Source organism: Phaenicophaeus curvirostris, chromosome 1, assembly GCF_032191515.1.
Source record: "Phaenicophaeus curvirostris isolate KB17595 chromosome 1, BPBGC_Pcur_1.0, whole genome shotgun sequence".
Classification (NCBI taxonomy): domain Eukaryota; kingdom Metazoa; phylum Chordata; class Aves; order Cuculiformes; family Cuculidae; genus Phaenicophaeus; species Phaenicophaeus curvirostris.
The window spans coordinates 42,619,462-42,641,366 of NC_091392.1; the positions used below are offsets into that span (position 1 = coordinate 42,619,462).

The following is a 21,905-nucleotide window of genomic DNA, read 5'->3' on the forward strand; positions in this document are numbered from 1 at the left end:
ACCTAGAAGGACTCTTTCTATAGTTTGTAGAATGTGTGTCTGTTTGAGCACTTTGTCTTCAACTACTGCATTTTATTCTGTACGAGAGAGTTTAGAAGTCTATACATATATTAGAAGTCATTTTTTACTCTGCGTTAAGGCAAGGGCTTTTATTTTTTAACAGTCTTTCGAGATTTCATTGTGAAGTTACATTTGAGAAATATTTAATCATTGGTCTTCAGTGGAAAATAACATGAATAGACTATATTTCATAGGACCTAGATAGTCCAATACTTTGGAGTTACTAACTGTATAAGTTTAGATTTTTTGTCTTCAAAAGCCTTGCAACTTGTCTTTAAAGCTGAAGTTTTTTAGCTCTGCTCTTTAGCCTGGTAGTAATTTAAAAACTTCACCAGGCAGATTTAAATATGAGTATTTCAGAAATATGAAATTATTGAGTTCCCTTCAGCTAGTTCTGCATACAAGCCACAAAGTGATTGTTTTAAAAAACAAGCTGCTTGCGGATTCAGGAAAACTGTGAGGAGCTAGTGACACTTACTGTTGTCACCCTCTCTCTCCAATTTTACTGTGGGACGTGAGGTTTGTGTGCTCCAGAGGAGCCAGGCAGAGTGAGAGATTCCTCCAGGGTTAATACGGTCCTGGACAGCAGAGGATCAGTTTCTTAAAACATGATCCATTTTGGCTCTGGTTTTACACTGGGCCCAAGGGGGTGAGGAGGTCTGTTATATGGGGAGCTGCTGTTAATTCCTCAAGTCTTGGTTTTCTGTCGACAGACAGATGTGCTTTCCTGTCCAAGTGTTCCCATTCTCATGATAGTTTCTCTTATGTGGAGTATTATATATATGTCCTGTGGACCAGCAGAATTTACAGTCAGCCCTTGCATGTACAGAAAACACAGGTGCAGCTTAAGGAAAGACTTGCAGCTTCCTTTGACATTAAAAGGTAGTAAAGAGGATTTACAGTTCATTAGGATCCTCCCCCATCCTTCCAACCATTTCACGTATCTCTTCAATGTTTTAGTGTCATTCCTGTAATTAAGGGTCCTGGATATCTTCCTGTGTGTTGACGCTTGTAAAATACATTTGTTGGAGAGCTGGTTTTGACTCAACTTTGTGAACAGTGGTTCGTTCAACTTGAAGTGTACCTTTATTAGCCCACAAAAAGTCCGGGTCAGCTCCTGTAGCTGTTGTGCTGTCAAATGGAGTGTGTCAATTCACATGGCTTTACACCAGCTGGAGATTTTGTCCAGTGTGTTGAAAGACACAAGAGGCAGTTGCCACGGTGTATTTGCTAACTTTTGGCCTGAAGGGATGTGCAGTGAGAGAACTTCCAGCGTTCTAATTCATTCTCTAAATGTTTTCTTCTCAACAGCTCTGAAAAGTCCAGCTGCATTTCATGAACAAAGAAGGAGTTTGGAGCGGGCCAGGGTAAGATGGAATAAGCTCTTTAATGTTTTAAGGAAGTCAGAAGTAGCGTGTCTTACGTTTTGGGCATCCTGTAGCTGTTAATGAGATGCAGAAGGGAATCATGTATTGGATGAGATGTTCCTTAGCTTGTACCTGGGGATGGTTAACCCTTAGTGAACTTGTCGTGCCTAAAACCCATTGAATATGGTGCCTGGATTTCCCCTGGAGTCTTTTTTGTGAAAGCCACTGGTATTCTTCTTCCTCACTGTCCATATACTTCACGTTTTTATTTTTATGATGTCTGTTTTTCCCTTAAATGCTCCTACCGTGTGGACCTCAGTCCCACCTTTGAGGAAAATGTATGGTTTCTGTTACCTGCACATGTGCTTGTTTATCTAAGACATTAGAAACTGGAAATACAATAGAGAGCATTCCCCCCAAAATAGCGTTAACAGTGAAATCACACAGACTTCTGGCTCTATAGAAAGAGGAAGCCAGGCGTCACACTTCATGTGGCACCTTTGCTAAGTGGGGGTTTCTTGATGATTTCTGTTCCTCAAAAGGCCTCTAGGGATATTGTTTTTCTGAATAGCCTATAGGGGAATAAAACCTGTTATGACTGCTGGGGTAAGTTTTGTTTTAAAAGTGAAAGCAACATAAGGAAAAAAACAACAGCTGTGATAAAAACCTGTAAGGGAGTGTTGGCACTTTAGACTGTGGAAGGATTGGAACAGTGGACTTTGCATTAAGACCAGTGTCCCAAAGGCTTTTGCTTCTTCCTCCTCTTTCTTCCTAAAACCTTCGTATGAAATTAATATTTTGGTGTGGGCAATTGAGCAAGTATGTTGAAGTTTTCTGATTGACTTTAATATTTATTTTCTCTGAAGGCCCATCCTGGTAGCTTTTAGTTCATTGCCCACTGCTCCCAGATTCCCATTCCTGGGCTGTGTAAAGGGTAACGTGCTCAGCCCGGACACAATCATCTCCATACGTTGCTCTGTGGGGCGTTCTCCAAAGAGAGAGCTAAGAGCAGCTCTGGAAACAAAATGAGTCTTGTCATAGCATTTACGTTCTGCCTGCCAAGGGATAGCATGGGGTCTTTACCTTAACAAGTAATGTATTTTTAATCGAATAAAAGAGTATGCCCAAACTACAAGTCAGCCTAGAATGTCAACAGTGTATGAAAGTATTTGCTGTGAACAATGGGACAAGTGCCTTTGTTTTTAATGTAAAAAGAAATGTCTTGAATTTCACCCTGACACAAGTTAGTGGCGTTGCATAAAAGGGGAAAAGAGGGCTTCAACTTTTGAGGAAGTCCCTCCTTTTTTCTGTTCTGCAGGGCAGCAGTGCACAGTGAGACCGAGGCCATTGGTCATGTTTAGAATAAGCCGATTCTCTTGGTGCTCTGGGACAGAGGATGTGCCCCCTCTCTCTTCTGGGTTTACTGAGATCTTAGTAACAATTAAAGATGGTTGTTTCTTTTGTTTATGCTGTCCAAGATTACCTCACTGCTGTGTCTGATCAACTGAAATTGGTTCTTGCTTGTCTATTTTTGCTGCAGACAGAGGACTATCTGAAACGGAAAATCCGGTCCCGGCCAGAGAGGTCAGAGCTGGTTAGAATGCACATTCTGGAAGGTATGGCACATGCAAAACAGGAGAACACCAATGATAAACTTTATCATAATTACTTATTTAACAGCTTTATCTATTTTGCCTCTGACATCCAAGTCTATCTTTCAATTAGGAGTGGGCAGAAGATCATGCCATTTGCATGATTTCTTGGGAGGGATTCACCTCTGCTTACATGGAGATTCTCAGAAGAATCTGTTATGTGAATTCAAATTGTAAAGTTCTATGTAGTTGAGCAGCAATTAAATATGACTGTGGATTGCTCTTCTACTAAGGGAAGGCACTGTAAAATATGCAAGAGGGAGTGAGGCAGATTTGATCTAATTAGGAAGCACCTTTGTTTCAGAAAGTGAATACTATGCTGCTGCTGAGCACCTCCTCTTTGGACACGACTGAAAGGGAAAAGATGAAAGAGAATTGGGTGACATCAGTTTGAGGACAGTGAATTTGTCCTGGTGTAGAGTCACGAGGGCTACTGTAGTTATTGTGTAACTTAAATACACATAATATCCATAATGCCTTTATAGTTCATAGTTATCTATTCTTCAACCTTTTTTTGTACAATTATCTACTGGTATCTGCAGTTACCTTTCTGAATAGAAGTAAAATGCTGCTGAAGTGCACAGGTTGACCATTGCTGGGTTGATGCCATTTTATTTACTTTCCCCCAAACAGAGACCTCAGCTGAACCCTCCTTGCAGGCTAAGCAGCTGAAGCTAAAGAGAGCCAGGCTGGCAGATGACCTCAATGAGAAGATAGCACAGAGGCCAGGTCCCATGGAGCTGGTGGAGAAGAACATCTTGCCTGTGGAATCAAGCCTGAAGGAAGCCATTATTGGTAAGGCCAGAGGGGGGTCTATTTCCCACAGATGGTGGTAATTGCCTATCAATTCACCTGACTGTTTAAGGGAGTGCAGTTCCATCATTGGTCTTCTTTTCCTGTAAAACGACAGGCTTTTAGCTGCAAGGATTCTGGAAAGCAGAACTCCCTCTGGCCCAGATAGTGCTACAGAGACATTAAATTATAGGGAGTATGGACATCCCAGAAAAAACATGAAAGCAATTGCATACCGTAAAGACTTGAAAGGCTGTTGAAGATTGCATTCCCTAGATGCTCTCCTTAAAAATTCTCCTCTTGGTATAGCATGTCAACAACCTTGGCCAGGGAGAACCCACTGACTCAGGGAGAGGAGACAGAATATAAACAGGTGTGATGAAACAAAAGCTGTCTGTGAACTTAAAAACTTCAGAGGATTCAAACCCTTTAAAAATAAACCAGAACAGATGTAAGTCATGCCAGTGCCATTTCAAGGGCTGAAAGGAATGCTGAGGAATAGCCTTCCCACTGCCTCGGCAGTGCTCTTTCCCATCTCCCCAGACGGAGCAGTCTGTGTGTGTCTGTGGGTTATTCATCCCTCAAACAGGCATGGCTACTTTAAAGACAAGTGGGGCACAACTGTGAGCAAGGTAGAATACTTCTCATGAAAAAAAGAAGATGTCGGTGTTGTGAGAGAGCCTGGCTTTGCTGTTGCACTAGACGTGGTTGAGGAAGAGAAAAAGTGAGCTTGTGAACTGGAGCTTTAGAGATGTGGCTTCCTTCTGACTAAGCAAAGTACATCTCTCAGGATTTCTGGGGTTTTATGTTAGGTGCAAATAATAGTATTTTCCTGCTTACCGAGATTAATTTGAGATAATGTGATCTAAAAAACATTAGTATGTTATAGGTGTGTGCTCATGTGAATTTATCTACTGAAGATGTAGATAGAAAGGAAAGCTAATTGCAGTCAGGGCCACCACTTAATCTGTAGCCCTGTTTGCTTGTAAGACTAAACCACAATTTGGGATTCTGTCTTGAAGAGGGATTCTACATTCCATTGCAGAGGATGAACAACAAAAAACCCGTAACTCAGTTTTACACTGTCTAACCATCTTCTTTGGTGCCAGATGATAATCAAATAAGCCAGGCCGCAGATCTGAGCTTGGGTAGAATTAGGTAGCTCTTCTTATACTTCCTGATCTTGTCTAGCTAAGAAGCAAGGGAAATGGGTCACCCCAGTCTGCATCATTTTATTCCACTAATAGCAGGCATGAATGTAAACACTTAAAACTGGTCCAGCTTGGGCTCTGTTCCCTCATTTTCAGTTGCTGCTTTAAGCACAACTCAGACACAACTTTTTCCATGCCTTGGTTATCATTGTGAAACATCTAATGTCAAGTAAAATAATTTCTTATTCCACTTCAAAGACCACAGTTAATGTTTGTGTTTTTAGTTGGACAGGTGAACTACCCAAAGGTTGCAGACAATTCCTCCTTTGATGAGGACAGCAGCGATGCCCTTTCCCCAGAGCAGCCAGCCAGCCATGAGTCCCAGGGGTCTGTCCCATCGCCAATGGACTCCCGGATTTGTGAGCCTCTTCCTAGCACCACTGGCACATCACTAGCTCAGGTGAGGACATGGTGGCTTCCTGCAGTACCCTGGAGCTTCACAGCTACTGGTGATTTGTGGCAGAGGATCCTAAAAATTGAGACCGAGGGATCCTTAAAATGTATAGTCTGTGAGATTTACCAAGGGGTCTTAGCTCTGTGTGCTGTTGAAGTCCCCTGGTTATTCAGAAGCCCCCGTAGTGGTGCCACGTGGGGACGGGGGGCAGTGGTGCAGCCTCTGTGTGACTGGTTCTGGCAGGCAAGGCTGGGACGTACAGGTGTGAGATTTTGAAACATTTTCTGCCCTAAGAAGCTGCATTTCTTCTCAGGGACAGCTGAAACAATGGGTTAAAAGAGTCTAATGACTCAAAACCTGTGCTGCTTTTCTGTAAGTGTAACACTTCCTGCACTTCCTTAGACTATTTCCCTCCCCATATATGTATTCATTATGCCTTTTTCTGTCCCTGCAGGGTGCATCCCAATTGCAGATTAGCGCAGACTCCAGTGAAACACTTTTCCTACCTGAACAGCCACCCCCACCTCTGCCGCCTCCACCTCTTCTGCCCCCTAATCTTACCAACGGAGTGGCTCTTACCGCTTCCAAGCCCCCACCAACACTCATTAAGGTACTAATTTGTCTGATTTCCCCATTGATGTAGTCTGAAGGAAGAGAAGATGGTTGCTTTGAGGAGGGTTTACAGTTGGAAGTGTTGTGTTAACAGGTGAAAAGGAGTGAAAGCTTATTTCTCGCTAGTGTCTTCCTCTGACACTAGCTGTAACATATTTTTTTTCTGTTCCATGATGTATTCACCTTGTGTAAAGCAGATCTTGAATACAAAATATTTAAATCAGTGAGACTGCACTGGATGAGCAAGTGATCTGATGTGCTGAGAAAGATGAATGGCTGCCTTTCTGTGAACTATGTTAAGGTGCCACGTAGCCTGCTGTGACTGTCCTGTTGCCTGAGTTAGAGAAGTGTGGAAAGACCCTGAGGTCAAATCTACGAAATTTTGAAATTAAAATCCCAGTGCATGTTCTGAGTTACATGAGGTGGTGTGTTATTTCAGTGTTTCCATTCTTATTTGCTTCCTCCTTTTCTTCTAAATAGCAAAGCCAGCCTAAGTCTGCTAGTGAGAAGTCTCAGCGCAGTAAGAAAGCCAAGGAGTTGAAGCCGAAAGTCAAGAAGCTCAAATATCATCAGTATATTCCCCCGGACCAAAAGCAGGACAAGGGAGCTCCTCCTATGGATTCATCCTATGCCAAAATCCTGCAGCAGCAGCAGCTCTTTCTTCAGCTTCAGATCCTCAACCAGCAGCAGCAGCAGCACTACAACTATCAGACCATCCTGCCAGCGCCACCGAAGTATGGGTTCTAAGTGGCAGCTCTCTCTTTAGGAAGCACTTTCTTCCCAATGCTGTTATCAGAAACATGTTGTGGGTGCGAGGTGTGGCGGTTGGGTGTATCGTGCTCAATCTTGTTAGGCTGCAGCGGGCCACGAAAAGAGCTGGTGTCAGATGAATCAGACAAAAGCAGCTGAAGTGAGTTGGTTGGCAGGGTAAGGGGTGTAGATATACTTGAAGGCACTGGTGTGATTTAATATCTAGGGTGGCACTAGTGACCCACATGGTTCTGAAAATGTGTGATTATTGACACTGAGGGCTTCCTGTGCCTTTCCACCTTTGTTCTGATGCCTGTATTTTTCCTTTCCCCGCAGGCCTCCAGGAGAGCAGCAGAGTGGTGCCAGTGCCCCTGCTGTGCGCAATCTCTCTGCCACAGTCAGTAGTGCATCTTCAGTATCCTCGGGTTCCGGTGGGCTGATGCGACAGAACAGTAATGCTGCAGGGGGCAAGCCGGGCCCTCTCCCTGCCAACCTAGATGAGATGAAGGTAAATGTCCTGTGAAGTGACTCAGCCCTTTTCTGTCAGTTATCACTGGAGAGGGCAGTACTGAAAGATGTTGCTTCCTCAGAGCAGGGCTGACGCGAGCTGACTGGAGAATCATAGAATCACCAGGTTGGAAAAGACCTACCGGATCATTGGTTCCAACCATTCCTATCAAATACTAAACCATGCCCCTCAGCACCTCGTCCACCCGTCCCTTAAACACCTCCAGGGAAGGTGACTCAACCACCTCCCTGGGCAGCCTGTTCCACTGCCCAATGACCCTTTCTGTGAAATATTTTTTCCTAATGTCCAGCCTAAACCTCCCCTGGTGGAGCTTGAGGCCATTCCCTCTTGTCCTGTCCCCTGTCACTTGGTAGAAGAAGTCAGCACCCTCCTCTCCACAACCTCCTTTCAGGTAGTTGTAGAGAGCAATGAGGTCACCCCTCAGCCTCCTCTTCTCCAGGCTAAACAACCCCAGCTCTCTCAGCCGCTCCTCATAAGGCCTGTTCTCCAGCCCCCTCACCACCTTCGTTGCTGCCTCAGAGCAGGGCTGAGGCGAGCTGACTGGAGGTAGCGATAGCAGCCAGCATTGCTTCCCTGCAGTCTGTACGTCAGGTGCAGTGTTGTTGGGCTGTGGAGGGGTCAGTTTAGTGCTTTGCCCTGTGGCTTTGATAGGTATACAGTTGTTCTGGTTAGAGTGCCTGTTCTCTTAATGCTGCCCTCTTTTTTTCCCCCATATCAGGTCGCAGAGCTGAAGCAAGAGCTGAAGTTGAGGGCCTTGCCTGTCTCGGGCACAAAGACGGACCTGATTGAGCGTCTCCGAGCTTACCAAGAACAGAACGGTGCAGCCAGCCAAACAACCCCCACTCCCAAGCCCAGCACAGCGGCCGTGCTCCCAAAAGCTGCTGAAGTGGTGGTCGCCTTCCCAGCCGCCAGGCTGAGCACAGGACCAGCCCTGGTCACCGCTGGCATCGCACCAGCAGAAGTAGTCGTGGCCACAGTCACCGGTGGTGGTGTGATGAAGTTCGGCAGCACAGGTTCGACTCCTCCTGTTTCTCCGACTCCTTCTGAGCGCTCACAAATGAGCACAGGGGATGAGAACTCGGCCACCGGAGACACTTTTGGAGAGATGGTGACTTCACCCCTGACCCAGCTCACCTTGCAGGCATCTCCGGTACAGTTCTTGGTGAAGGAAGAGAGCTCCAAATCTTCCTCCTGCAGCGTAAATGCAGCACCCAGGTCAGAGCGGTGCAGCACTTCTAACAGCAGAGATGCAGAAGTTAGGGACAAAGACCAGATGCTGCAGGAGAAGGACAAGCAGATCGAGGAGCTCACCCGCATGCTAAAGCAGAAGCAGCAACTGGTTGAGATGCTTAGACTGCAGCTGGAGCAGGAGAAGCGCTCTCAGCAGTCACTACCAGCCCCAGTGGCTGTGGGAGAAGGAACAGCCCTTGCCTCCAACCCAGGAGCATTTGGCATCCAGGTCAAGAGTGAAAACGGTTTCCTGAGTTGCCAGTCTGCAAAGCAATCCAGTGGCCAAACAGACCAATTCAGCCCTGCACCCACCGCTAGCCAAATGGACACTTCAAATCCAAGCCCAGTGCCAAAGAAAGCCGTGATGGTGAAGCAGGAGGTGCCAGCTGTGGAAGCAGAGCCGCCGTGCCAGTCCCACAGCCCGCGGCTTTTCCTTGGCCAGCAAGCGAGCACCCTAAGCGACCTCATCAAGGGCACCCCTCCCCCCACCCTCATCACCGACTCCACAGGGACCCACATCGTCCTCACCGTGACCAAGCAGAGCGCCGAGAGGCAGGGCCTCTCGCCCCACGGGAAGGCAGGGAGCAGCTGCCCGACCTTGCAGGTAGGCAAGGGTTAGACTACATCCCTGCTCTGGGTAGCCGGTTAATTCTTTCCCTCTTCCCACTCATTGTACAGGGGCTCAGTTTACCATAGGATGACTTAACGTGTTGGAAATTCAATGCAGTAAATACTGAAATGGCTGAGTCGCTCACTACGATGGCTGGTAGTTCGTGGCTTTGTAAAACAGAGTGGTGTAAGCAGATCTTCAGCAAAAAGACTGGACTTTGACAATAGTGAACTGTGTACAGCAGCACGCGACTGACTCTGTGCGTTTGCCCAAACACACGGTTCTGCCTTTTGTCAGGCAGGACCTCAGGCTTGGAGGACAAGGGGTTTTCTTGTTGCTGCTTTTTGAAAGGACAAGTATGCCTGTGGTATTACAAAAAAGGAAGGTGTATTTCACCTCTTGTCCTTCATTAGAGAGATTGTAGTTGGAGCGATAGGTCGCCTTGTCTACCAAGAGCTGAAATCAGACCCTGGCAGCAAACTTTTTTCTTTTTGACTGCTCTGTGTTTTACAGTGCGTCTGTATTTCAGTGTTAACAGTCTTTCATCAGAGATGGCCTACTATTCCCCTGTTGGCATGAGCTCAGCACTTAACAGAAGTGTTCTGAGTGTTTCTTCCAGGAAGGGATAAATATGCCCGTGTTTTATGGCACAAGTCAAACCGCAGCGTCTTCCATGGCGTCAGAGAAGATTTTCATTCTCTGTTGCCACGTTTCTTGCATCTTCTGCAGGGCAAGTGGAGGTGTCTCCTGTCAGTGGCAGGCACTGAGCAGACCGCACTTGCTGTGTAGAAGGAGAGATGCCAGTCAGTTGTCTAAATATCTGCTGCCAGTGTCACCCTTGATGCTCCAGCATATCTCACCTGAACTCCGGCTGCGGCTCCAGAAGGGCACAGGTCTGCCAGGCCTTGTAAAGATACCATGGATAGCCCAGGGATTTAGAGGGGCTCTACCTCTCTTTCAGGGCTCTGAGTCCCACCCCAATCCAATTTCTCTGGTGAAACAAAGCAATTGGCTGAATTTCCTAAAGAATAAAGAGTGAGGAAAACAAACTTCCTAAGTCCTTTGAGAAACACAAGCCTTGCTCCATGTTGAGTTTGGGGAATAAATTCTCACAGAGACCCTTTTCTTTCCAGAGAGTACAATCATCGCCCGCTAAAACTTCCAGCCAACCGCCGTGTCAGCTACCTGCCAGCACCCCTCCGCAGCCTGTGCAGCAGCAGAAGCAGCAGCCCACGCAGCAGCAGCAGCAGCAGCCCCTGCAGCAGCAGCAGCAGCAGCCCAGAGGACTAAACCAGTCTGTCAGAAAGGTAGCTTGCTGCCTGCTCCCTTTTCTTCCTCGTTTTCTTTTGCCAGGATTTGTAGCAGCAGTGGGAAGGGGACACCCACGCACAATCCTGGTCAGAGACCTTCGTCACAGCAAGTGAGATCTTACAGCAGCTTCTGCCACAGCTGGCAGCTGCACAGAGTGTTTGGTTTTCAGCTTGAATGTGACAGCAGAAGGGGTGCCTGGCATAGCCTCTCCGTTCCCCTACCTCCAGGAGTTCTTCCCTGTGGGAACAGCTCTGGGCTAAACCCTGGCAATTGCCTGGTTTCTGCGCTTTGGTCCCTCCTCTGGGCAGAATTTTAGCTGGTATTTTAAACACACATTGTCTGTCTGTCAGTTAAAAACTACTAGAGGCCAGACTGGGGAGCCTTGGTGTCCCCAGTGCTTGAAGGAGCGCTGCTAAGACTGAACAGGTGGATACTGCATGGAGAGAGGGTGGTGTGGACAGTGACAGGATGTGACCTTTTGCTCTCTGGTACTGACTGAACTTGCTGCGATATCTGTTCCCGTGTCTTGAGCGTACCTGTTAATATCTCTGTTTGAAGTGCAATGCTGGTTCAGGAAAGAGAGCACCTCTGGCTTTACCCCTTCTCCGGGTGATGGCTGAGAAGAGGCTTTGCTGTGCATCTCCTCCCTTTCTAGCCCACAGCAGGGATGACTTGGCGGTCTTTCTAATGTTATTAAGATAAGATATAGAAAGATTATGAAGAGCTTTTAGAGCTTGGAAGATCATTTCTGAGTCAGATCCTGGAAGGGGTATGACGACAGGAGTAATTTCTAGTGTAGTCAGACCTTTGCAAAGGGTCGGTGCCTTGGTTTGCTTTGAGACCTTTGAGGAAATGCAGAAGGTAAATGAAGGCACCTTTTTCCTCAGACTCCCTTAGCTCGTGTGCTGTGGAGGCACCTGTAGTGACTCCTGATCCTTTTGCCTCCCTGTAGGGCCAGAAGCCAGGTCTGCAGGTTGTCACGGGGCAGCTGCCCCACACCATGTTGTCTTTCTCAGCACCTCCAAACCTGCAGCCCTTCTTTCCCAACTGTTTCAACAAATGGGCCCTGAAAACTGGTGCTCCTGGCAAGTCTGGCCTACCCAGTGTGTTGAAAAAGGTACCTTCCTAATACATCCCAGTGCCCGGTGCCACAATGACACTTTCCAGCCTCTGTCAGGAAGAGAGCGGACCCCAGAGTAGCTCCTCTACCTACAGATCACAGAACAGGCAAATGGTTTTGCAGGAAAAACAGGATGGGGAAGAGCACCAAACATGTACAAGTGGTAGAGCTGCCATTCCGCTACTGCCCAGGGATCACTGTTCCTGTGGAACAAGCTTCAGCACGGATTGTGCGTAGCTGCTGTAGAGGCAAAGACCTGATCCCTGTTTTGACTTTCCTTCTGGGCAGTTGTGTGCTGCTGATTCATCTGGTAAAGCTGAGTCATGAACACCACTTCCTGCGACGCTTGGGGTTTCCTTTGGAAGTCTCTGGTGCTGCTGCTGAGTGCTCTGGTTCTCTCCGCCCACCTTCAGCCTGTGAAACTTATTGCTAATGAAGTTTGATTATGTCCCCAAAGCAGGCACTGCAGAGGGAGATGGGTGAAGGGTGGGTCCTGGATATATTGTGCAGAGAAGGCTGAACACAACAAGGGAAGTGCCCTCTACCTCCAAAATCCCCACCTTGGACAGATGAGGCTTTCCCCATCCAGGAGTAGCCTGGTGGCGGTTTGTGGGGTGGTTGCTTTAGCATTAGAAATATCAGCAGAAGATTTCCAGCTATGAGTCAGCGGGGAATTTTCTCTTCCTTGCCTGCAGCCAGGGCATAGGGCACAGAGCTCATGAAAGAAGCCAGGCTGCTGGGAGCAGAGCAGTGCAGACCTCTGCAGCGCTCACCGAGACAGGGAGTGATGGTCTCTCAAGGCAGCTATGAGACAGGAGCTGGCGTGGGCTTTCCCTTAATCCCTCCTTCTGCCTTTGTTCTAAACAGCCCTCGTCACAGCCCAGCTCTCCTGCTGCCCGTTCCCCATCCCAGATGGACCTGGAGCAGCAACAGCACACGTCGCTTTTTGGAACTCCACCTCCTCTCCCTGTTCCCGCGGTTCCAGTGAAAGAGCCACCAGGCTATGAAGAGGCCATGAAGCAACAGCCAAAGGCTCAGGTGAGAGCAAGTTCTCCTTTGTTTCCTTGGAGAACAAGTGAAGAGTTTCCATTTTAAATCTGCTTAGATTCCTGACTGGGGATAGTAGTAGAGCGTGGAGACACAATGTCCCTTTCTAGCTGCACCATCCTAGCTGAATTCCTTCCAGAAGCTTTAGGGCAGACTCTAAACCACAGGAAGAGATCCCAAACCTCTCACTGCCTGGTGAGTGTTAGCACCACAGTTGCTGACTACACCTTCCTATCCAGGGGTAACGGAGGATTCTGGTGCCTCTGTGTGCTCATTCTTGCTGGATGAGAGCCCCGTCCTTGGAGTGAAGGAGGAGAACCAGCAGCCAAAGGTGTTGCTGAAGGTGGAAGCTCCCCTGGTAATCAGGAAGCTAATCCTGTGCTCACTTTTCTCAGGAGAACGGCTGTTCGAGCCAGCAGATGGATGACCTGTTTGACATTCTCATTGAAAGTGGAGGTGAGGAAACAAAGCCAGCCTTTCCCATAGTCTTTGGGTTTGAACCTGAGGATTCCAGAGCACTGAGGGGAGAGTCTGTCACCGCCCAGGTCTTTGCTCCTGCGTCCCTGCCAGCGCCTTTAACATTGGCGGTGGTCATTAAGGCGCTGAGGGAGATGTCAGTCAGGCATTCAGATGATACACAGCTTCTTGGTGGCTCTGCTGTGTCAGACCTGGGCACCTCTTCTGTGGTATTGGGCAAACCTTGAATTCCCCAGGAGGGGGCTGAATCCTCATTGCTCTCTACAGCTACCTGAAGGGAGGTTGTGGAGAGGAGGGAGCTGGCCTCTTCTCCCAAGTGACAGGGGACAGGACGAGAGGGAATGGCCTCAAGCTCTGCCAGGGGAGGTTCAGACTGGATATTAGGAAAAATTTTTTCACAGAAAGGGTCATTGGGCACTGGCAGATGCTGCCCAGGAAGGTGGTTGAGTCACCTTCCCTGGAGGTGTTTAAAGGAAGGGTGGACGAGGCACTGAGGGACATGGTTTAGCAATTGATAGGAACGGTTGGACTCGATGATCTGGTGGGTCTTTTCCAACCTGGTGATTGTATGATTCTCTGATTCTATGAAAACTCCCCATAGCAAGCCAAGCGCAAGAACAAGATATGTTTCCTTATCCAAGTAGGTGGTCCGTGATGGCTCAGGCTGAGGGGTGTGGGAGGGGTCCTTCACCCAAGTTTTTCCTCACCCTGCTCTGCCTGTTTGTTCCGTGTGCAGAGATTTCTGCTGACTTCAAGGATCAGTCGTCCCCCACTGGGAAAGAACCACCCGTGGCCCCGGCCTGCTCCTCACCGCCCAGCAGCCACCAATCCTCAGAGCTGGCGGTGCCGGTGTCCCTGGGGCAGCCCGTGCCTGTGGGCCGGCTGGAGGACTTCCTGGAGAGCAGCACAGGCCTCCCGCTGCTGACGGCCGGCCACGAGGGGCCGGAGCCCCTGTCCCTCATCGATGACCTCCACAGTGAGATGCTGAGCAGCTCAGCCATCCTGGACCACCCGCCTTCACCTATGGACACCTCGGAATTGCACTTTGCTCACGAGCCGTCTGGGGGCATAACCCTGGATCTGGCTGAGGCTAACTTGGACAGCATGGACTGGCTGGAGCTGCCAGGGGGGCCCGTCATGAGCCTGGCACCCCTTAGCACTGCGGCTCCCAGTCTCTTTTCCACAGACTTCCTTGATGGACACGATCTGCAGCTGCACTGGGATTCTTGCTTGTAACTCTGTGAGCAGAGACTGAAGGGAACGGGAGTGGGAGGGCAGGGCATGCAGGGGGAAGAGGCCAACCAACCAAAAAAAAAGAAAAAGAAATGAGCTCCTAGTGTTTGTACTCCTCCCCCGAGAGCATCCTTCCTGCATGAAGCCGACAGTGGTGGCAGAGGCAGAGCTGCCATTTGAGTCACTGCTGCTGCGGGGAAGAAGCGGCTGCAGGAGCTCTGGGGCTGGTGGCTGCCGGCCCCCTCAGTGCAGCCTGATCCAGCTTGGGAGAGGACAGAGCCGGCAGCTCCTCTTCCTCCAGGCGGGAGCAGTGATGGCAGCGCGTGGGGCGCAGTGCTCCTGGGCAAGATTTCCCTCACACCTCGCAGTGGGACATCTGAGCTGTTTCCAGAAGCAGCACCTCACGCCTCGCTGGGATGGGCGAACCAGGGGGACTGCGCGGCCCCAGCACGGTTGGTGTAACGGTTGCAGAAGGGGATTCTAGCTCCAGATGAGGATACAAAGGCAGGAGCGCTGTCCGGGGGCCCGGAACGGCTGCCCTCTGCACTGCCCGGGGAGGGTCTGCTCTGCCGCAGGGCTGCGAGAAGCTGGGCAGAACAGGCACCTTTCCCTGTGTAGCCAAAGGGAACCAGAGTTCCCCACCAAGCTGGTAACGTCTAAGCCGGTTTCCCAAATACTGCTGAGCTTGGCAGAGGCTTTTGCCTGCTTGCTTCACTCGCTTTGAGCTGCAAAACAGATTTCTAAGGTGCTAAAATGCGGGTCTATGTATGTTAAATCTGTCCTTTGCTGCCCCAGACCTCTGGCTGTGCCTGGAGTCTGGCTTTCAGGCACACCCCGTGCCGCTCCCCCAGCTTCCACAGCGCTCATGGCAGCCCCGGGTGAGCAGGGAGCTCAGCCTGTGCTGGGGACAAGGGACACAGAAGCGTCTCTGTGTCTCGGGGAGCGCGAGGGGCACAGCCAGCAATGAGCAACATATCGTTCGGGGCCACGTGCAATCTGTGTCCTGCCTTCAGCTGTGCTGGTGCCTCCCTCGAGCAGGTGTCCCAGTGGAAAGCAGCAGCTGGGGATGTGGGACCCGACAGGCAGGGAAGTGGAAGGGTCCTAGCTCAGCCGTGTGAATGGGAGGGCCCCATTCTGGGAAGAAGTGGGACTGTGAAGTCAAGGAATGGGCAGCTTATCGATGCTTTTCTTCCCTTCAGTCCCACGGGGTAAAAGGCAAAGGCAAGTGGCCCTGGGCTGGTGCCTCGGTGAGTGGGCCGAATATCCCAAGGCCCTGGTGCCACGATGATGCTTTTCCTTGTGCAGGGTTCTGCGTTGGAAACGCAGGCCTGCGGCATGCGCTCACACTTTTACTCCTGTCCCTTTTGAATTCTCGTGTGTGTTAGCCGTACCTCGCGGCTGCAGCCACCAGCCAGCCTGGCTCGCCACACGCCTGTCCCTGCTTTGGCCTTGAGCTGCTTGGGATGAGGGAGGCGGCTTCTGGAATCCTACGGACTAAGGTGCTGACCCTGCTCAGGCAACGGAAGGATAAACTGTCATCTTTTTTACTATCATCTCGAGGATGATGCCTCTCCCCTGCCCTGGAGAGCTGCCTGCTGGAGACGGGGAGGTGGAGGAGCACGAGCTGCTTCCCTGCCCCTTTGGCACCTTTCTTAGGGGAGGCTTTGCCACCGGGGTGCAGCTGCCTCTGCTCTGTGGTGGGGCAGGCGAGTGCCAGCCCTGCCCCTTGTGCTCTCAGCCACTAAACCCCCAGCCAGGCGGGGTCTTGCCTATTTTGCAGCTGGGAGAAACTCCTGCTTTTCTGAGCCCTGTTTGTTTGCTTGCAACTGCATGGGGAGACACTTTCTTAATCATTTGCGGGAGGGGGCCTGCTGGCAGCTTCCTTCCTTTCTGCCCCTTGCTCCCTCTGCCCCCAGTTGTAAGCAAGTCAGAACCTCTTATCTGCTTTCCTCAGTGTCTTGGTTGGAGTAAGAGGATACGCTTCCCCTTCGACCCAGCTTTCTGTTGCCCAAACTAGTGTCCTGTCTGAAAAATAATCAGATTAACAGGGACTGGTGGAAACCCCAGAGCCCTCCCTCCCTTCCTTCCTGGTGCAACGAGCGCCGCAGCAGTCGCCTTACAGAGCCCCCCAGGACAGCTGCCCAGCCCTGGAGGCCAGAGGTTTCTTAGGAGGAAAGGATGTGGAGAGTGGGAGGATCTTTCAAATGCTACGGGGAAAGTGTGAGGCTGCTTGTGTGTCAAACTCAAGCAAAATCAGCTTCTTTTAGCCCACAGTGAACGGTAGCCTCCACAGAAAAAAAACCCCGAACAGCTGTATGATTTCTTTTCTACAAATAATTACAAAGCTGCAACCAGTGAGTAAAGAATGAAATTACCCAAGTGCAGTGAGCATCTAGAGGAAGGTGGGAGCACTCCACCTGCAGTCCTGGCCAGACCCAGCCATGGTTTCTCCTCTCCCTGGGCCAGGCATCCCTACTCTTTGTTGGAAGAGAGATGCCAGTGCCTGTTACTGATTTAGCCCTTCCCCAGGGTTGCTAGTGCAAGGCTGAGCTCACAGCTGCTCTCTTTTCACCTTTACCCACCTGCCTTCATTCGTGAAACTATAAGAATTTAATTACATTAAATTTGCCCAGCATACTTGAAATTGGCCCTGGAGGAGCCCAGACCATAGAGAACCACGAGCCTCCCCTCCTGAGGAACCCACCCAGCCTGCCCGAGCCCCTCTGTGCAAAGAGAGGCCCGATAACCCCTGTGCCCGGGGGCAGACGGGAAGAAGGTGCCTCATCCCAGGAAATGTTAACAAGTCTTTTCCCCAGGCAGTGCCCAGAGCCAGGCTAGCCCCGTTCTCTGCTTTCTTACTATTATTTGTTTGAATAATAGTTCAATAGTTCTTTGTCGGAAGAAGTATCCCCCTGGATATACATTTTTGCACCCATTGGGAAAAAAAAATACAAAAAAAAGGTCTGATGTTCTGCCTCTACCTTGAATGTAATCCTGAATCTTTCTGCTGTAACCACTACTTGTTTGTAATGTGTATTTGACTAGCACGCACTCTCCCTTCCACTATGCAGCGAACGGTGAGGGATGGTGTTGGGGCATCGGATCCAGAGCGAGTATTCAACTGGAAAAGGATAAAAGTGACAAGTTAATGGGGGAGAGAATGGATCTTTAAATTGAATTATTTTTTCAGTTACAAATATTTGAGAAAAAAAAATCCATTTTATTAAAAAAATTCCAAACAGCCACGTGCTCAAAAACTTCTGTGCTGTGGTGGTGGGAGGGCTTGGGGCCACTGCCCTTTCCAACTAAGAGTGGGTGATCCCTCTGGGTCTTTCTCAACCATGGAAAAAAAGAAGCTTGAGCGGTGGTGTTTCATCCCTTCTCAGCCACAGGGAGATTCCCTCTGTGCATGGAAATCACCTTCCCTGCAACCCAGAGTTGCGCTTATGGCAGAAGCAGCACAGGCAGCTTTTACAGCCTCCCTGGGCCAGGAGGCTGGTCTGTACCCCACCTGTCACAGTGATGAGGTGGCACCAAAACCTTCCTCAGGCTTCCTCCTGCCAAACAGGAATTACTTCGAACCCCCTCACTTTCACATCAGTAAATATGCTGCAACTTCCATCCTCCGATAGCCTGGGCTCCTGAAAGCAGTTCTCCCAGTGTCTGGGCCCTGTTACCATCGCACTTTGCACAGGAGACTCCATCTCCTTTTTCTGGAGAATTGCAGAATGACAGAATGGTTTGGGTTGGAAGGGAACTTGAAGATTATCCAGTCCCACCCCTTCTGCCATGGGCAGGGACACCTGCTGGAAGGACAACTGCCCCTCCCCCTGCCATAGATTCACAGAATCTCTAGGTTGGAAAGGACCCACTGGATCATCGAGTCCAACCATTCCCATCAATCACTAAACCACGTCCCTCAGCACCTCATCACCCAGCCTTGTGGCCTGGTCCGAGGCAAAGTTGGTGAGGAGCTGCTCCGGTGCCAGCCCTGGCTGAGCGGAGACCTCAGTGTGACACTAGCAGGAATGAAGAATTCAACCTACTCCCATTCGTGTCAAAAAACTAAGCCAAAGCGCAGCACTCTCCCAAGATGCCGTTTATTTACAAACCCACCAGATAAAGGAAAGTAAGAATCTAGTGTCATTTCACGAGTAGTTTGTGCTCACAGACAAGCGCTTTCAGTAGAAAGTCACAGACTCCATATCCAGAGCCACCACCACAAAGCAGCAATTCTTCCGCTCCTGACCTGCGTCCCCATCGCCACCGCAGGGCAAGGAGGACGAGCAAGTCTCCCTGAGCCAGCTCCAACCTGAACCTCCTCCTGAGCTACAACAGTGCCAAAATATACACATTCCTGGAGATAATTTACAGCTTTTTGGTTAACAGTAAAAATAATCTAGAGACTAAAATGACAGCATGAAACACTCTTGTTTAGGGGAGAGGTGGTTTCTGTCTGCTCCCAGCGGAGACAAGGCCCATCCCCTAAGGCTGGTACAATGGTAACAGGCTGGTGCAGTCGGGCAACTCTTGTCAACACCCTGTGCCCCAGTGCCAGGGAGGTGGGATGAGGCTGATGCCGGTTCCCCCTTCTCAGCCCCGGCTCCAGGTCAGAGGAACTTGTCCAAGTGCTTCAGGGTTTGCCATCCCTCTCCCCAGCAGAGGCGAGCCCTGGGCTGGCACGGAGGGATGCGCTTTCCCTGCTCCTGTGCAGAGCCGAGTCTCTCACCAGCCCAATTCCACTTGCACCTGCAGTGCCACCTGCCAACGGCCCCAAGGAGAAGATGGGGGTGGCAGAGACGGGGAAGGCTGGGACGGGGACACTCGTTTTTGTGGCCGGAACACACTTGTCCCTTCGCAGCATCACCCCTGACCGTCACCTCCCTCGCAGCTGCAGCCTGGCCTCTCGGCGCTGCCGCCTTCCATCCCAGGTGGCCTGGCAGCCCCCTCCAGGGGGACTTTGTCACAGATATGAGTGAGTGGGGAGGGGGAGGGCAGGGAGTGAGACACGACGGGGGCGAGGGAGGAAAAGGAGTGTGCGCCGGCGAGAAGGGTCCCCAAGGTGGGGCGGGGTAGGGGTCACCCATCTATGTCCCAGCTGAAGAGATGGTGCTTCACAAGCATGTCCTGCACTCCTTCCTTCAGTGGCTTCTTCTCTTTCTCCTGCAGGGCAACACAGAGGGCCGGGTCAGCGCGCCGCACGCAGAAAATGGGAGGTTGTGTCCGCGGGCAGAGTCCAAGCACACCAAGGTCCCTGGCACCCAGAGTAGCCTTCTGCACTTCCCACCTCCGTGCGTATGAAACAGGGAGAGGCCCCGTGGTTTGGGGAGCACTCAGGAAGGGAGGTGCCGGCCCTTCCCCTCTGTCCCAGCCGCTGCCAGCGCTGCCGCACAGCTGCCACACCCCCGCCCTGGCAGGGAAAGCAGCCCCATCCCCAGCGCGAGAGGAGGCAGAGGATGGGCTGGAGCACAAAGCTGGGAGAAGGAGGCAGTAAGCAAAGCTGAGGGAGGGATTGAGAGATGCCATCTACTCACCTCCCTCTTTATTGGCAGCTCCCAGTCTTGAGAGAGGCTGAAGGCAAATTTGCAGAGGACTCTGCAATGGAAGAGAGTGACAGTAACACACACACGCCCTCAGACCACACCCCAGTCTGTGCCCACAGCTGCTGCCTTCAGGCACACGACTGCAGCGGCTCCTCAGCTCGCCCCAGCACGCTGCTAAAGCTCCACGGACAGAAATCCTTGGTTGTTGGAGTTGAAAGGGCAGCACCAGCCACTTATCCCCTGTTCCTCCCTCCTCTTTGGCCTTCACATCCTGCCAGGCCCAGGCTGGGAAGAAAAGCTTGAAGATGTGACTTAAGTGACGGGCTGCCCTGGGCTCTGCTAGACCCCAGACACAGCAGGCTGAGGACTGCACGCAGCTGGCAATGAGGGTGTTGCAAGTTACCCTCCTGAAAGCAGAGTCCTGGCAGTGGCACTTCAGAGGTTCTGCATCCCCCTCTCTCTCTCTGGAGTAAGAGGAGTGTCCTGACCCCTCCGTGCACAAGTGCTGCAGGGGGATGTCACGTTAAGCTCTTAAACTCGGCTGCAGGCACAGCCTCAACCCTGTCCCTAGGACAGCGACGCAGAGCTGGCAACAAGCTGGTCAGTCCTTCAGGCTAAGGGGAAACTCCTACGCGAGGGTCTCCTCCAACTCCTGTGGCAGTGAAGGAGACAAGGCCCTCCACAGGACCTGGCTGGGAGACATGCAGCATAAACCTCCAGTCCTGCTCCACACAAACCTGGGCCCAGCCATGAACCAATCCCACTTGGGCCTTCGGCTGAACTAGCACTGCCCCCATGCTGTGAGAACGCAGCCACAGGACACCACGGCACAGAGACAGAGGGGATTCCCTTCCATGCAGGAGGAGCACAGGATGCCCAGGGCACCCCGAGGTGGGTACCCACAGGCCTGCTCCTGCCTCCAGGCACTCCCACTGGTGCCAGGAGCAATGGGGTGATGCGGACAACAGCCAGTTCCCGCAGGTCACCAGCAGGGCTGGAGCAGTGGTGAGGTCTGCTCTGCAGCAAGAGGCAGCTTTGCAAAACACAGGAGGGGCAGGAGTGTGGGCGTGGGCCCTGGGCTCCAAGGGAGCCTTCGGCCCCTCTCTTGCTTAGCCAGGAGTCAGCCGGTGAGCAACTCCTTCCCAAGTGAGAGCCAACACAGTCCCTGTTCCCCGCTTGGACTCGTGGCAGAGGACGTGGAGCTGAAAAAGGCACCATCAGAGTAGGTGCAGGACACAGCAGGAGGCTGCTGGCAGGCAGAGGCTGCCTGCCGGTCACGACAGCTCTGCAGGAGCCAAGCTCTGTTTTTGATCAAGCAGCCACAGTGCATCACATTAAACTGTCTAGACAGTCGCTGCTGCCTCAGCACAGAGAAGGGAATCTCTGCAGCGGGGATGTCTGGGCAGCCCACGCTGCTGCTCACTGGAGAGGGCCCAAACCCAGCCTTTGCGAGGGCACCTCCCGCAGGGGAGGAGGAAATCCACTCCAGACCCTGGCAAGGCCCATAGGGACACACTCACCTCAGCTCACATTTGATCTGCACCCAGCCAGGACTGCGCAGGAATGACCAGGGATGGAACCACTTCTCCACGGTCTGCAGGCTTGAGCACAGCACCTCTAGCCACAAATGCAGCACCTGCTCGCTGCAGTGATGGGGTGGAGGCACGTTACTCGGCTGAAGCCGGGCAAAGAAGCCCCATCCCTTTGGGATAGTCTCTTTTCAGCCCAAGCCTCGACCACAGACCACAGAAGGAACAGGATAACCCAGTAAACTTGTGTAAGCCCCTCCACGCAATGACAGCTACTACTTCCAGCCAGCAGCCAGGCCAGCATGACGAACAAGAAAGGAGAGGGTCCCACCCAGTGGCTGCAGTGAGGGAGAAAAAGACCTTGTGGCTTAACATGGATCGAAACAACTGCTGCTTCTGAGCCTGCTCTGCCACCTCCCAGGCTCCTTGCACCCCCTG

General features: G+C 51.1%; 2 protein-coding genes across 6 annotated transcripts in view; one reads left to right on the forward strand and one right to left on the reverse strand.

The window, feature by feature from the left end:
- Positions 1–21,905, forward strand: part of MRTFA (myocardin related transcription factor A) — a 506,306-nt gene that overhangs the window by 63,187 nt on the left and 421,214 nt on the right. For 2 of the 3 annotated variants that reach the window (XM_069855425.1, XM_069855410.1), the window contains exons 3-14: positions 1,372–1,427; positions 2,968–3,043; positions 3,713–3,874; positions 5,307–5,482; positions 5,931–6,086; positions 6,569–6,822; positions 7,175–7,346; positions 8,086–9,201; positions 10,341–10,514; positions 12,506–12,676; positions 13,081–13,141; positions 13,899–17,636. In XM_069855425.1, the coding sequence (XP_069711526.1) occupies positions 1,372–1,427; positions 2,968–3,043; positions 3,713–3,874; positions 5,307–5,482; positions 5,931–6,086; positions 6,569–6,822; positions 7,175–7,346; positions 8,086–9,201; positions 10,341–10,514; positions 12,506–12,676; positions 13,081–13,141; positions 13,899–14,398 (3,074 nt within the window). In that variant the 3' untranslated portion in view covers positions 14,399–17,636. Of the gene's footprint in view, positions 1–1,371; positions 1,428–2,967; positions 3,044–3,712; positions 3,875–5,306; positions 5,483–5,930; positions 6,087–6,568; positions 6,823–7,174; positions 7,347–8,085; positions 9,202–10,340; positions 10,515–12,505; positions 12,677–13,080; positions 13,142–13,898; positions 17,637–21,905 lie in introns of those variants that run through there. The other variant, XR_011337327.1, reaches the window with a different exon arrangement.
- SGSM3 (small G protein signaling modulator 3) overlaps positions 18,482–21,905 on the reverse strand; it is a 30,493-nt gene continuing 27,069 nt past the window's right edge. For all 3 annotated transcript variants that reach the window (XM_069855459.1, XM_069855441.1, XM_069855450.1), the window contains 3 exons: positions 21,459–21,581; positions 19,930–19,990; positions 18,482–19,558 (listed from right to left, as the gene is read on the reverse strand). In XM_069855459.1, coding sequence (XP_069711560.1) covers positions 19,475–19,558; positions 19,930–19,990; positions 21,459–21,581 — 268 coding nt within the window. In that variant the 3' untranslated portion in view covers positions 18,482–19,474. The remainder of the gene's footprint in view (positions 19,559–19,929; positions 19,991–21,458; positions 21,582–21,905) is intronic.